The sequence below is a fragment of the Halictus rubicundus genome, chromosome 5 (genome assembly GCF_050948215.1).
Source record: "Halictus rubicundus isolate RS-2024b chromosome 5, iyHalRubi1_principal, whole genome shotgun sequence".
In the NCBI taxonomy this organism is placed as follows: domain Eukaryota; kingdom Metazoa; phylum Arthropoda; class Insecta; order Hymenoptera; family Halictidae; genus Halictus; species Halictus rubicundus.
Genome location: NC_135153.1, coordinates 8,601,578 through 8,616,170, shown reverse-complemented (window position 1 = coordinate 8,616,170; position 14,593 = coordinate 8,601,578). Strand labels below are relative to the sequence as shown.

Sequence of the window (14,593 nt, the reverse complement as noted above, 5' to 3'; positions counted from 1 at the left end):
TTGAATTTGACTAGTGTATTGTTAATTGTTTTCTCTAGACTCTGGAACATTACATTTAGAGGACATTTATACTATCTTGACAATCTATTATTGATGCTTCAAAATTAGTTTAGTTATATTTATTTTTCAATTAGATTTGCTTAGAAAACTTCACAGATGATGTAGTCTTATGTAATGTAATTGTTTGAAATTTCTAAGTATAACATGATCCAATCCGATGCATAAAATCATAGGGATTATTGAACCACGTATGTATTGCAATATAAAGTTTGACATAAATTTTGTATATATACCAATATATCCTGCAGGAAGACAAATCAAAAACATGGATAATTATTGTCATGTGAACGCACTAATAAATTACTATCTATATTTTGCATTTCAACTGCATTCAATATATTCAAAAATATTAAATATTCTTCCGTTACTTTCTTTTTCTCTCTCTCTCTCTCTCCCTCTCCCTTTCCCTCTCAATTCGCAGAAAACAAATGTTAATTAATTTATATTGTGTACAATCTATGTATTTAATGTTACAATTTTATATGTATATATACATTAAAAATGCATATACTAAACCTATACGTTTCTATATATTAAAGATATTGTGTGTATGTTGACTGATGTTGACACAAATGCAAATTATGTTAATTAACTCTATACACTCGGAAACTTCAATGAACGTATTAATTATTACGTAAAATAACAAATGTTTAACTAAATTTATATGATTGTAAGATGAAAACTTATAAAATATCAGTTTTTGACGTATTTTGTTTGTATACAAAAGGTATACATGTTCAAATTTTCGACATGGTTATAATCATGTCATTGGACGTTATTAGAAGTACATGGTTCGTGGTTAAATAAAAAGTTTTGTGATAGAATTTTATAAACATTTTGTATGTAAATAGGATTTAATAATTACTCCATATATGTGTAGATTGTACATAAAATCATTAAGAAACAAATCCTGTTTACTTTAAGAAGTTATTGATATAAATAAGGATTGGTGCAACAAGGCGAAAAATGGCATTAATTAGAAGAGCAACTCATGCTGGTAGTTGGTACGCAGGCTCTGGTAAGCGTTATTTAAAATGTATTTTCAATTTATTTGATATTTTTACATCTGTTAATTATAATATAATCATGATTATTTATTATTTTTTATGTAAAGTCATCAATATATCATTTTTTATGTTTGCACATATAAATGAATAATTACAACAGACGTTACACCTACACACACATATTCCTGAAAATTAATATTTAGTATTAATAATCCCTACAATATTATTTATATTTTGATTATTCGGCAAGGTAATATACATTTCACATATGTATTGCACCCAACCGTACTTACCTAAATTTTTATTATTGAATTTATTACTTAGTTATTTAATATTATATATATTAGAAATTAGAAATAATTTTCTAATTTTTCCACAGATTTTATGAAAAACATTTGCGTATAGTTCTGTATTTGTGCAGAAATGACATTGTATTGCATTTCTTTTACTTATTTATATAATTTTAACTTCTATCAATAGTATTTCTGTTTTTTTATAATTTGCAAGGTTTTATATTAATTTTAATTATTATTGTCTGTATTAAGATAAATATTTTGTACAGGTACGGAGTTGAATAAGCAATTAGAAGGTTGGTTGGGTGCAGCAGACTTATCACATGGACCTGCTAGGGCAATTATTGCCCCGTCAGTAATTATAGCACATTAAATAATTTCTTAAATTAACAAATCTTTATTGAAATACAAACAAAATTTCACAGACATGCAGGTTACAGCTATTGTGGAGCATGTGCTGGTTTTGCATATCGCCAGATTAGTCCTGTTGTTGTGTAAGTTTTCGGTTGAAATGTAATTTACTAATTACATCTGTGGTTAATTTTAAATTTAGTCACTTTTATCACTTAAATTGTGTTATTATTATTATATTTATTTTACATAAAAGAGAGTCAAAAATATAATTAAAAAATTGTATTTAGAGACATAAGCAGCAGTAATAAAGACTTTTATCTACATTCCAGTAATGAAATATGTGATTAAGATAATACATATAGTAATTTTTATTACCATATTTTGTATCATAGACTAGAATACTCCTCCATTGAGTATATTTCAATTTTAATGGATTAACTTCAATCTACTCTTTCTAATTATTAATAATTATATTTAAAAAATGAAAGTATGTTTCTGCTATTTCCAGTAGAAATTATTTGCATCTCAATTCAATTCATCACTTAAGATTTATATATAATACTATTACTTTAAGCTATTATTCAATAGGAACTACTATTATAACTACAATGTTAAAACTAAAGTTTACAAGAAAACTAATATTTAACTAAAGTGTTAAATGTGTAATGTGTCATCGTATAGTCGTAGGATATTCATTCTGGGCCCATCGCATCACGTGAGATTAGCTGGCTGTGCTCTTTCTTCTGCTTCAATTTATCAAACACCACTGTATGACCTGCATATTGATCAACAAGGTATAAATTGCATACCGCAGAATATTAAAATAGATTTTTGGATGGAATCATCTTAATATTGTGAAATATTATGTGAAAAAAAAAAGATTAGTTCAAATATAGGTTTCTGTTCATGTGATAGTATGCAGAGAACTTGAAGAAACTAGACATTTTGAATGGATGGATTTAAATACAGATGAAGAAGAACACAGCATTGAAATGCAATTACCATTTATAGCAAAAGTTATGGAAGGGTATGCTAGTTATATTAATAATATTTTACTAGTGTATTGTGCAATTTTAATCTTTCAATTTTATTCTATCAATATAGATTCAAAGATTCTTTTACTATAATTCCTATACTTGTTGGATCATTAAGTCCAGAAAGGGAGGCACTATATGGGAGATTGTTAGCATCATATATGGCTGATCCACAGACGCTATTTGTTATTTCTTCAGATTTTTGCCATTGGGGACAACGTTTCCGTTACACTTATTATGATAGATCATGTGGTCCAATTCATAGATCTATTCAGAATCTTGATAAAATGGTATGTACTGTAGTTCATATTTACAATTATGTTGTATATATGTATAACAAGTAATGGATATGTTAGCAATAACTTCACTTTTGTTAAAAAGAAAGATGCAATATTGATTCGCTGAAAAGAAAATATCTGGACTATGAATCGTGTATTTTCAAATACAAAGGATTTCCATTTGCTTTTGGTTAATTAAAGAGACCAAATATTCTATTTCTTTTTGTGCAATATTATTTCACAAGTGCATATTACAGCTTCAATTTATTGCATGAATAATTATAAATGTGGCCTGATGAGATTCTTCAACACGAGAAGAGATATAGAAAAATTGATCGAACAAAAGACATTCTGCTTCAGGAAGGAAATCTTTTGTTATACACGACATCGTTATAGGTGAAAATATGTAGATGATTTCAAGGTCAAGAGTTAGTTGCCTTCCAATACAAATACTTAAATTATCAAATCGATGGATTGGTCGTCACAGGTCTGTACTATTGGTTAGCTTGAACACTTAATATAACAACATATTTTAGACATAAACACGTTTCTTTTCTCGAAACGGGATAGTTAAATTTCTGCTTGTCACAGGAAACACTATTACACTGTAAGAAAAAACTTAAACTGTCCCATTTAAGAAGGATGAGTTGACCTTGAAATCACCTAGACTCGATTGGTTACTTTATAAGGATCACTTTATATGACGGTAAAATAATATTTTTTATTGTCGTGTTATGTATCATATTTTCATATATTTACATTGTAGGGAATGGATATCATAGAAAGCTTAAATCCTACAGTATTTACAGACTATCTTAAAAAATATGGTAATACTATATGTGGCCGTCATCCTATTAGTGTCTTATTACAGGTAATAATTTTTATCTGTTCAAATTTAGTAATTTGAGTTATTTAACATATGTCACTTCACCTCCGAAATTTCTAATAAAATTATGACGTGCTATGTTAACAGGCTATTCACAATTTAAAAGGAAATGCTAATGGCCAAAGAATGAATCTGAAGTTTTTGAAATATGCTCAAAGCAATCAATGCAATAACATGAATGACAGTTCTGTTAGTTATGCTAGCGCTTCCTTAGTTCTCGAGTGATAAGATTTTTATCTTCAAGGTCACTGTTGTCAAGAAATTTGCACAGGAAAAGAAAGTACTAAAAAAACGACAGTAATAAACTATTAAACTAAGCATTACCTGCATTAATCAAGATTTTATTAAGCTTTTTTTTATACATACAGAAAATAACAACACTAAAAAATGAGTGACAATTTATTATATCAATTCTCCTCAGTTATTCGTAAAAAAATACATTAATTTTTGCAATAAATATTATATTATAAATAGAAATCTATTATTACAAAGTTGTTTTTTGTAAAGGTATCTCGGTATATTACTTACAAGAAATAATCAGTACTTCCATTTTCGACTTTAATTGTGGGAGGAGCTTAAGTATTTCTTTGCTTTGATTATTATTACAATTGTGCAAATAATAGTAATATAAAGTGTTTATTGTAAAAGTACAGACTTCAAAGCAGTAGGCAGGGTTCAATCTACTGATGAAGAAGAGATTACTAATAAATTAATTATTTTAATTACAAAAAATGGTGTATAAAAAAGTATATGCTGAGGAAATAAATATGAGGTAGAATAATATTTTTTTTATAAAACGTTACAACACATTTATAGATTATAGTTTAAGTACAATGTAAGTATGGTAGTGTATGTTTGCTGTGTAGATTTCTTGTTATTTCAAAGTGTACTACTAATATAAAATTATTTATTGCATACAATTTTAAATTTGGTTAGTTTAATAACGTCTTGTCTAATATATAGACAAATATTAAAGAGGAAAATATATAACAAAACTATTTTTTATTTTTTTATATACTCGTGCATTTTTACATATTGTGTATCTCAGGGATGTGCACGCTTAAAACTGAACAACCAGGTTTGAAACATATCTCTTCTGCGTCTTTAGCATGAACAGACTGCATTGATAAATAACGAATGGAACATTTATTATAAAAGATATAGGGACAACTTAATTATGTTCTCTTTGAAACAAAGCAATGAAATGATCTCAAATCCTTCCTACTCTACAATCTTGTTATTTTTGGTTAGCATAGGAAATTAACACATTTGCTGTCAGAAATCACATACATGTAGATATGTGATACAACGACTAGTTTTCTAACTTTACGATGTGAGCTAACGTATTAAAGAGAACGATACAGATATTGTACTGTCATAATGTAATGTTGTATAAGTGTAAAGGAGGATCAGTACATAAGAAAGTATATGAGATATTTTAGTTAGGACATCACTTTTATGCTTTTATTTCCTATAAATTATCAATGTTTATGTTATAATATAAAATTTTTATAGTAACTCTTACATGTATTCTATTAAACCCGTTTTATAATAAACTACTATTCTTTTTAATCTTTCCATTATGATGTTTTATTTAGACACTGTGAAATTGTAAAACTGATCCTCGAGATGTTGCTTTTTCTATCATTGTATACTAAGTCAGTAAGGTTTCTATTTATATGAAATAAATAGAGAATACTTATGTATATAATACTTATATTGTTTCATAGTCGTGTACTATGTAAGGAGATATATGTAAATTTATATGCAAATTTAAAAAAATAAAAATCCATTTAAAATTATTGTAGTTTCAGTTGTAATATCATCTTCAAATGGTAAAAGAATTTCAGATTTTTATCAAATAACTCATAAATAATATTTTTTATTGAAATCATTCATTTTTATTTAATAACTATCACATAGGTTAAGCTAACAAATTAGAGCATACATACTTACATTTAATCTTAGTCCTTTGAGCGTATATTTACATCTATTGAATTAAGATATAACGTTTATTTGTATATCATACTGCTGATCCAATCCCATGTAAGAATCGGACATCAAATAAAATGTAAGTGTTGTACGACCTTTAATGAGACAAATTTCAGTTTTTCTTTTTAATATCTAATATCACACTATACTCATTTAATGTAGTACGATATTATACTATTTTTATAAATACCTAATTTTGAGGGTGTTGTAAACTGTAACTGATGGTATTTCCGGTGGTCATTTATTCCACTCACTCGTTTCAGGGCCCATAATTCTTGATCAAAAATACTACCTAACACCAGGAACCAACCCTCATCCTTTCCTTTTTGGTACATGGGACAATGCACTCTTAAATTATTGGACCTATTTTTTCGTCTCATTCCAATGTTCAATATATAGTCCTGATCTTTATGTAGATCGATAATAGTAGAAGTTGCCATATTCAATATTACAGGTTTTTGTTTACTGCCATCAGGCCACTGACCTTCCAAGTTTATAGCAACACAAAGTATCGGCATTTCTTTCATCACTTGATATATCTATGAAAAATATTAATAAAATCGCAGTAATATGTACTATGTAATAATATTTCAAATTTACCTCGAGTATTTGATTTTTTTGAAACTTTTCATTTAGTGCTTCTACAAGAAGATTCTGTTTATCGTATACAAGATTGCATAACAAAGGAAAAACTGAGGGTAAAGATGAAAATAATTGTAGATGTTCTGAATTTATATAAGGTAATGTAACTATTGCAGATTCGTCTATCCATCGAGCTTGAATAGTCATTTGAAGTAACTGTATTATCATGAGCGTAGATGCAAGCCAACCAAATTCCGCAACAGTATCTATCATAGCCTGAAAGTAACTATACATTATTATATCAATCCATTATTTTGTAATGAAGCGGATTTATTATGTATGTATCGTATACCTGAATAATTCTAATTGCTTGGTCAAGAACCGATTTTAAATCAGTTACATAATCTGGACATGGTAATGGAAGTCTTGAAAAATGTGCTTGAAGTAATAAGAAGGCTTTAGTATTTGGAGAATCGTATGAGTAGTTGTCTACTGTGTAACGACACATTCTGCTCAGGTCCCTATTAAATAATGAAATTGGTCGTTAATTACATCTATATTTTGTTTTAACTATTAAGACTAACAACTTACTCGTTTAATAATTCTTCATTGTGTCTGACAGGTAATTCATTGTACTCGTAGGAATTAGATAAAATATGTAGACACTCGTCTAATGTTAGAGAACTCTTCAGCGATTGTTTAAACATCAACATCGTGTGATGCGATAAATAATAAAATGATGCTATTTTACCCATTGAAAGTGGGAATATAGTCTGTCCATCCTATAATTACAAGACTTCATAATCATAGTACTTAATTTTTCATTATCATGAATTAATGTAATACATTTGAATCTGCATTACAAACCTCATCGAAATCAATGCAATGTGAATCCATCAACACATTTGTTGTGCTATCGACCAAAGAAGATAAGTACTCATTAATCGCGTACGGCTCTAAAGTACTCAAATTATAATATGCAGGATTTTTCATTAATCTTCTAAAAAAGTAGGTCCATGTTAGATAATCTAAAAATTCTTGTTTATTTTTTATTGTACCAGCCACAATTTCTGCATTTATATGATCTGCTAGTACTGCCAATAAACTTGATTCAACCGGAAACGGTTCATGTAAGAAATTTTTATAAAAGTTTTTCTTCAAATCATGTACTAGAACAACTGCAACCCCTGAATCATCAAACTGAGGTCGTCCTGCACGACCCATCATCTGAAGCACATCTGTAATTGGCATATCCACATAGCGTTTTGCTTTGCCATCATAGTATTCTGTTCCTTTTATTACTACCAAGTGAGCAGGAAAATTTACTCCCCAAGCCAATGTAGCAGTAGTAATTAACACCTAAATAACATTTTTATAATATATACAGAATCTAAATACTTTCAACTATCCAAATTAAATGAGAAAAACAAAGCAAAAGATTATGTATTATATAATAAAGTGAGAAGAATATTATAATAATTCGTACGCTAGTAAGCACGGATTGATTAATTGTAGTTGTAAGCTAAGTTGTAAGTAACATAATAATTTTTAATATGCTATTGGATAGCAGTAGATAAACAAATACCTGAATTTTATTATTAACGAATAGTTCTTCTACAATTTTTCTATCTTTATCCTGAAGACCAGCATGATGAAGTCCAATTCCGAAAGCAAGTGTAAGTTTCAAATTTGAATCTCGTACATGGTGTGATATATCATTCATTTCTTCATCAAGCATGTGCAGCCATCGTTTCGAGTTATCTTCTGCTGAAAGATAAGCGATTAAATCCATTGCGGTTAATCGTGTTTGTCTGCGCGATGAAACAAATATAAGAGCTGGACTCGACGACGAATGTTGTCTGATCGCTTGGAATGTTGGTCTATTCATTGCTGCCATTCGCGGACAATAATGCTTTCCAGGGAATCCATTTATATGAATTTCTAATGGCACAGGTCGTACAGATGGACGGAAATTATATAATCCCATTTCTCGAATACCTAGCCAATTAGCTAGATCCACAGCATTAGCTAACGCTGTAGATAGTCCAACAATTCTTAATTTTCGCATAGTGTGAGAAGAAATAAAATTAATTCTCGAGACAATAACTTCCAATACAGGACCTCGATCTTCTCCTAAAAGGTGGATCTCATCAATGATTATAAGCGCTACATTTTTCACGTAACTTCTCGTCTGCCAGCTTCTGCTGATGCCGTCCCACTTTTCTGGGGTAGTCACAATAACGTTTGCATTAGCTATGACTTTAATATCCGGTGTTACGTCCCCGGTTAATTCTACCACTTTCTTCCCAAGTTGTTCTTCTAATCGAATTTTCCAATCCTTTACTCGCTCTCGAACTAAAGCTTTCAAAGGTGCTATATATACAACTTTCTGTGTAGGATATTGCTTGAATACTCGAAACATAGCTATTTCGGCTACAATCGTTTTTCCCGAACCAGTCGGAGCACCCAAAAGTACATTATTATCAGTGTAATACAAACAATGAAAAATTTGTGTTTGTATAGGATTGAAATGAGTGAACTTGTAGAGTCTTGCAAAAGCTGGTTCTTTTAATGCTTTTACTGGTAAAGGTTGTAATTCCAACAAATCTGTATGTGGAGGAAATACATCAGGTAATATTAAATTATGAAAGGTAAGGGACGTCATACTTTCACAACTTAACCAGCGATCACTTGTTGCTTTCACTATATACTGTGCAGGTCGTGGTTCATGCAGTGGTATAGTCATAACAAGTTCTTGCTCCAGGTTACCACAAACCATCTTTTTTGTCAAGACAAAGTATTCATGATGATAAAGAAAATTATTATCTGGGTCTTCAATCCATATCCAAAAAGGTTCTGAGGTTTTGCCATGAACTTTATCGTTCCATCGAAACTGAGGATATATTTTCAAACGTATCCTTAAAATCCTACCAGTGATTGGCTGTACAGTGGACTCCATTTCTAACATAGGTAACTCTTCGCAACATTGCTTCACTAATGCTGCTGATTTTGGATTACGCAAAATATCTCCAATTTCTTTAATACTCATATCATTCAATTTGTCAATTGTTAACTGGTACTGTTCTATTTTATCCATAACGTCGGAAGGTAAACAAGAAAATTGACATAAGGGGTTCATGTGACTCCATTGTTGTAATTCAAGCATTTTTGCCATTTCTAGTAAACGTCCAGACATTAATGCATTATTTTGTCTTAGCATAATTTTAAATAATGCTCTACATATGCGTATTACATTTTGTATAATATATGCTTGATCTGACATCAATGAAAATGAATCAATTCGACCACGGGATAGGTATGTTTGCAATATAATATTCACTTTACCATGAATATTTTCTACACCGCCTTGCGGTCTAAGTTCACAATAATTGTCTGACATTGTTTGTAATTCATTAATCTCATCATCTCTAACCTTTAGTTGCTTAAATTCTTCTGACTGTGATATCATTGCAAGTATTTCTGCATCGTCCATTATCGGTTTTATCAGTTTATTGAAAATTTCAATTGTATCATACTTAAGATAATGGTGACTTGCTATACGTCCTAGATCTGTTGCATTAAAGTCTCCAGTATTTACATTGTACCGAATCATTTTAGCTTTATCTAGCGATTGAGCAGCTGTATCAATTAGTTCCCTTCTCTTTCGCTCCAGGTTAGGATCTTCTATTATAACTTGAGCAGGAATTCCATAAACGTGATGATTTAATTTCATTCGGACAAATAAATACGTATAACTCAGCCATGTTATGGCTTCTTCTACATTCGATATCGTACCTAATGCGATCTCAGCATTTAAATTATCCGCTAAATATTTAATGAAGTTACTCTCGATAGGTATTTGATTTGTTAATAACGATAAATAATGATATAATTTATTATGAGTAGTAATAATGGTAGCGTGTCCTTCAACGTCAAACTGTGGTCTACCCGCACGTCCAAAAATCTGTAGAACATCTAATATACCTAAATCAATAAACGAACCTCGCGTTGAATCGTATATTTCTGTTCCTCTTATAATAACTGCATGTGCAGGCAAATTTACACCCCACGCTAATGTTGATGTGCAAACTAAGACTTTAATTAATCCTTTAGAAAAATACTTTTCAACTAAATTTCGCTCTGAACGTAATAAACCAGCATGATGCACTGATAATCCGTTATTAAATAATTCCAGTAAGTGCTTGCTACGTGTGTTGGTAAAAGCTTTACTTGCAAATTTTTCGTTACTTTTGGGTAGAAACAGATTTAACGTATCATTTTGCATAGCTAAATCTTTTAACGCATTCGCTACCTTAACTGTAGCATTACGTGCATGTACAAAGACCATAACTTGGTATCCTTGACGCACCATGTCCACAACTTTATTATAACATATAAAATCCATGTCACTCATTTGCTGTAAAGGTGCGGTTGCTTTTACACCAATGAATGTTTGACTAAGTGGTACTGGACGAAATCGATGATCAAAATAAAAAAGTCCTGTGTGCGGAGATACTCTTAAAAACTGTGCAACATCCAAATAATTTGGTAGAGTTGCTGAGAGTCCAACAATTCTAATCATACTTTGCGAAGATAACACTTGCCGCAACGTTCGAGCAACCAATGCTTCAACCACAGGACCTCTGTCACCATGTAATAAATGTACCTCATCAATAATTAACAATTTCACTATGCTCGTCAAAGAAATATCTCCATTACCCTTTCTGGTTAAAACATCCCATTTTTCTGGAGTAGTAACAATCATCTGCGTTTGTTGAATTTCTGACTTTGATAATTGCATATCTCCAGTTAATTCTCGAACTGATATACCAAGACATTCAAGTCTTTTACTAAAATTCGTTGTCATTTCTGCTGCTAAAGCTTTCATAGGTGTTACATAAATGATTTTGAATTGATTTTTCATTATTTCACCGTTTTCAATATGTTGTTTTAATTGATGTATAACCGTTAACATAGCAACATTAGTCTTCCCAGCTCCTGTTGGTGCACAAATTAATAAATTTTCATTAGTGTGATAAGCTGCATTAAACACTATACTTTGTATTCGATTTAAACTTTCAATTCCACTGAAAGCCGATTGTCCATAATCATCTAATGTAGATATCATCACAGGTTCATAGCTAAACTCGTTTTGAAAATTTAATTGTGATTCTGGAATAGGTATATAAAATTCCTCGCTCATTTTTGTATCTGTCTTCATAACATTTTCTGGTAGCATTATTTTTTGACCTGTCACATAACCGACCGCACGCCTATTATTTACATCAGAATCAAATACAAACGGATATTTTTCTCGCATGTTCTCTCTAGAAACAGTCTCTTTCTTGAATATGGGTGTACGTGATTCTATCAATGCCTCTTGTTTTTTAATGTGTAGATTATGATTATGTAATTCAGCGTCATTTCCTTCACGTTTGCTCGATATTTTATTTAATTTTTTTTCCTCTTTCCTAATTTGTTTTAATAAATTTTTTTCTTTTTCAGATTGTACAGTTACTTGACCGCTAATCACTGGTCTTTGTAAATCACATTGTTTCTGTGCTTTAGGAACAGAATAAAGACTAGGACTAGGACCAAAAGTCAAAGCCATAATACTTTTTCGATGATGTATAATATACCGTATAAAATCTAATTGCTCGTAACCTAGGATATCAAATAATTCATTTTGCATAGTTTCAGAACTTTTTAACTTGGATCTTATCAAGTCAGCAAAGGTTTCGAAAGTCATAACTTCAGCATATTGTGCATAACACAACTTTAAATCTTTTTTGTAAATCACTTCATCAAACTAGAACATAAATATATGACCTATTAGATTTTGAACCTTTTAGAATATTAATATTACATTAAAATAATTCGAAATGTACTTGAGTTTTGTATGTTTGCACAGTTTCGTTGTCATATTTCATTGTGAAATTATTTGTGCTCTGACTTAGATTTCCGGAGGACATACTACGAAGTGCTTCTGTATTTGGCCACAATACTTTTGCAGGGTTGTAGTCAAATTTTGGATTAAATATTATATTTTTAGATGTCTCCGTATTATCGCCATTTTGTTTTCCATTCCTTAATAGCATCAAAACATCTTCATCTAAGTCTTTTCGAATCGTTACAATTATCTACAAAAATATAAAATTTGTATTCATTTATCAAGGCATATGCAGTCTTAGGGTAATCTACTGTCATATAACTCTATGACTATATAAAGTCATGTTAAAAAGTTTGTTATAAAGTTATGATTATACAAACTTACAGTCATCATTTTTTCAGCATCATGAAGTGTTAAATTTCTTGCTCTTTCATTCAAAATTTTTAATTTTTTTGATGTTACAAGACTTTCATCAATTAAGACGTGTAAAATAAACATTAAAAAATCATGTATGAGTTCTATAGAACATTCACCTGGAACAAAAAACAATTGTTACCAATTTTTTATTTTATATTGTTATAAATTAATACATACCAAATATTTTTGCAACAATCTGATGTAACTCTTGCATACGAGGTAAAACATTTTTAGGTAAAATGTTGTTTAAATCTTGCCAACTGAGTTCACTAGATTACACAATAATACATTTTAGTTTACTACCTAGTTGATTATAATGTTAAATAAAAGAATACCTTTTTAGTTTACTATTTTGTTCCTCTTCCAGTTTTTTAAGTAAATCATTTGGTTCTAAACTTGTTGTACTTTTAATACGTCCAAGATTTGTGAATGTTCGTAATGATCTTGTAATACGTGGTAATTCAGGCATTTTTACTTAATTATATCATACATTAACTGAAACAGATTAATATAGATCACATTCGTGTATTATATTATATTACAACAAAATTTTATTCTATTTATCAGCATGTAATAAAACTACATACAATTATTAACAAAATTAATTTTGTACGCCATACTGTACAATTAAGTAAATGCATTTTTTAAAAATAAGTCGTAAAAATAGATGTATAAATAATTTAACGATATTTATGCAAAATTTGATTAAAATTATGAAAATAAATTATTAGTTGTAACTATAAACATGTTCAAAAATATTGCATTAAGTTTAAAAAATATTATAAACTTTTTCTATAAAAAGAATTAACTAATAACAATAGCTGCAATTGTTTTAAATATGCTGAAACCTATATATGTACAGCTTACACACATTGACAACCCTACCGAATTATTTCACTAAAGAATATTTGCAATGACAGCAGTTTAATAGAAGAATAATACACATAAGATTAATAAACTTGTATCAGTATGTATAGATTATAAATCAAGTATAATTTCTAGTATGTTGCATGCAATTACGTTATTCAATGAAATTTACTAGAAAGAATTACAAAACGTTATTTTTATACGATAAAAATATAGTATCAAGAACAAATATTCTGCGAGTATGTATACACACATATATATATATGTATATATGTATATGTAGGCTTATGATGGTTAATTAAAAAAATATATTTCGTTTTTCAATTGAAATTTAATGTATACTTCATATTTTCATAGAATAAAAACATCTGCCTGCGTAAGTTTATAATAATAGTTTATAATAATGTGTATCTATGTATATATATACATAGAAACACATCTGGCTGCGTGTAAAATTGGACATTCAGAGATGATGTTCGTTTTTGAAGTGATCAAATCTTACAACATCGAAGAAAAAAATATGAAATGTTTGTAATATTTTTAATAAACAAATATGTAATGAAATATCATCAAGCGTATTTTCTTCATTTGAAATATGTATGTTATTTTTATATCACATGTGTCGTGACTAATGATTATTATTTTTATGGTGTATCAATACTGAATTTACGAAAAAGGTAACGTTGTTACTTCGTTTCGAAGGGACTTTTTTTATTATGTATTGATATAAGAATAATATATTTCTTACCGTGTTTGCGTACGATCGTTTCAAATTATATTTTAATACAGATCCACCAAATACATGAATTGAAACGATTGAATCCTTTGTCCATGGAACGATTGTGTCGTTGTACCACTTTGTGAGGTTACGTCGAAACAAATGTCAGTAGTATTCGGTCGAATACAATCCAGATTTGAAACTTATGTGAAAAA

General features: G+C 29.4%; 2 protein-coding genes across 10 annotated transcripts; one reads left to right on the top strand and one right to left on the bottom strand.

The window, feature by feature from the left end:
* The first annotated feature begins 42 nt into the window (after window positions 1-42).
* LOC143354195 (protein MEMO1-like) lies at window positions 43-5,713 on the top strand. Of its 5 annotated transcripts, none has more exons than XM_076788079.1 (9): window positions 43-248; window positions 988-1,078; window positions 1,630-1,711; window positions 1,786-1,854; window positions 2,396-2,508; window positions 2,630-2,741; window positions 2,819-3,038; window positions 3,793-3,897; window positions 4,000-5,713. In XM_076788079.1, exons 2-9 carry the CDS (start codon window positions 1,027-1,029, stop codon window positions 4,135-4,137), a joined length of 891 nt encoding a protein of 296 aa, XP_076644194.1. In that variant the 5' UTR covers window positions 43-248; window positions 988-1,026; the 3' UTR covers window positions 4,138-5,713. The 5 variants fall into 5 exon arrangements, with proteins under 5 accessions (XP_076644194.1, XP_076644193.1, XP_076644190.1 ...); XM_076788078.1 differs by having other exon boundaries at window positions 941-1,078; XM_076788075.1 differs by lacking the exon at window positions 43-248 and adding an exon at window positions 496-787 and having other exon boundaries at window positions 941-1,078.
* Obe (activating signal cointegrator 1 complex subunit obelus) lies at window positions 2,363-14,543 on the bottom strand. Of its 5 annotated transcripts, none has more exons than XM_076788062.1 (13): window positions 14,409-14,543; window positions 13,129-13,288; window positions 12,971-13,062; window positions 12,761-12,909; window positions 12,375-12,626; window positions 8,072-12,295; window positions 7,354-7,845; window positions 7,078-7,268; window positions 6,839-7,007; window positions 6,505-6,762; window positions 6,095-6,443; window positions 5,869-5,999; window positions 2,363-2,489 (listed from the first exon to the last, which is right to left on the bottom strand). In XM_076788062.1, the coding sequence occupies exons 2-12, from the start codon at window positions 13,260-13,262 to the stop codon at window positions 5,911-5,913; spliced, it is 6,399 nt and encodes a 2,132-aa protein (XP_076644177.1). In that variant the 5' UTR covers window positions 13,263-13,288; window positions 14,409-14,543; the 3' UTR covers window positions 2,363-2,489; window positions 5,869-5,910. The 5 variants fall into 5 exon arrangements, with proteins under 5 accessions (XP_076644177.1, XP_076644181.1, XP_076644179.1 ...); XM_076788066.1 differs by lacking the exon at window positions 14,409-14,543 and adding an exon at window positions 14,088-14,129; XM_076788064.1 differs by lacking the exon at window positions 14,409-14,543 and adding an exon at window positions 14,003-14,068.
* Window positions 14,544-14,593: the final 50 nt, after the last annotated feature.

Coding starts and splice junctions, on each gene's coding strand:
- LOC143354195 (XM_076788079.1), top strand. CDS start 1,027: ATGGCATTAATTAGAAGAGCAACTCATGCTGGTAGTTGGTACGCAGGC. Junction 1,855..2,395: donor CAGATTAGTCCTGTTGTTGT/GTAAGTTTTCGG, acceptor GTCATCGTATAG/TCGTAGGATATTCATTCTGG. Junction 2,742..2,818: donor ATAGCAAAAGTTATGGAAGG/GTATGCTAGTTA, acceptor CTATCAATATAG/ATTCAAAGATTCTTTTACTA.
- Obe (XM_076788062.1), bottom strand. CDS start 13,262: ATGCCTGAATTACCACGTATTACAAGATCATTACGAACATTCACAAAT. Junction 12,296..12,374: donor TGCAAACATACAAAACTCAA/GTACATTTCGAA, acceptor TTTATGTTCTAG/TTTGATGAAGTGATTTACAA. Junction 6,763..6,838: donor AAGCAATTAGAATTATTCAG/GTATACGATACA, acceptor AGTTACTTTCAG/GCTATGATAGATACTGTTGC.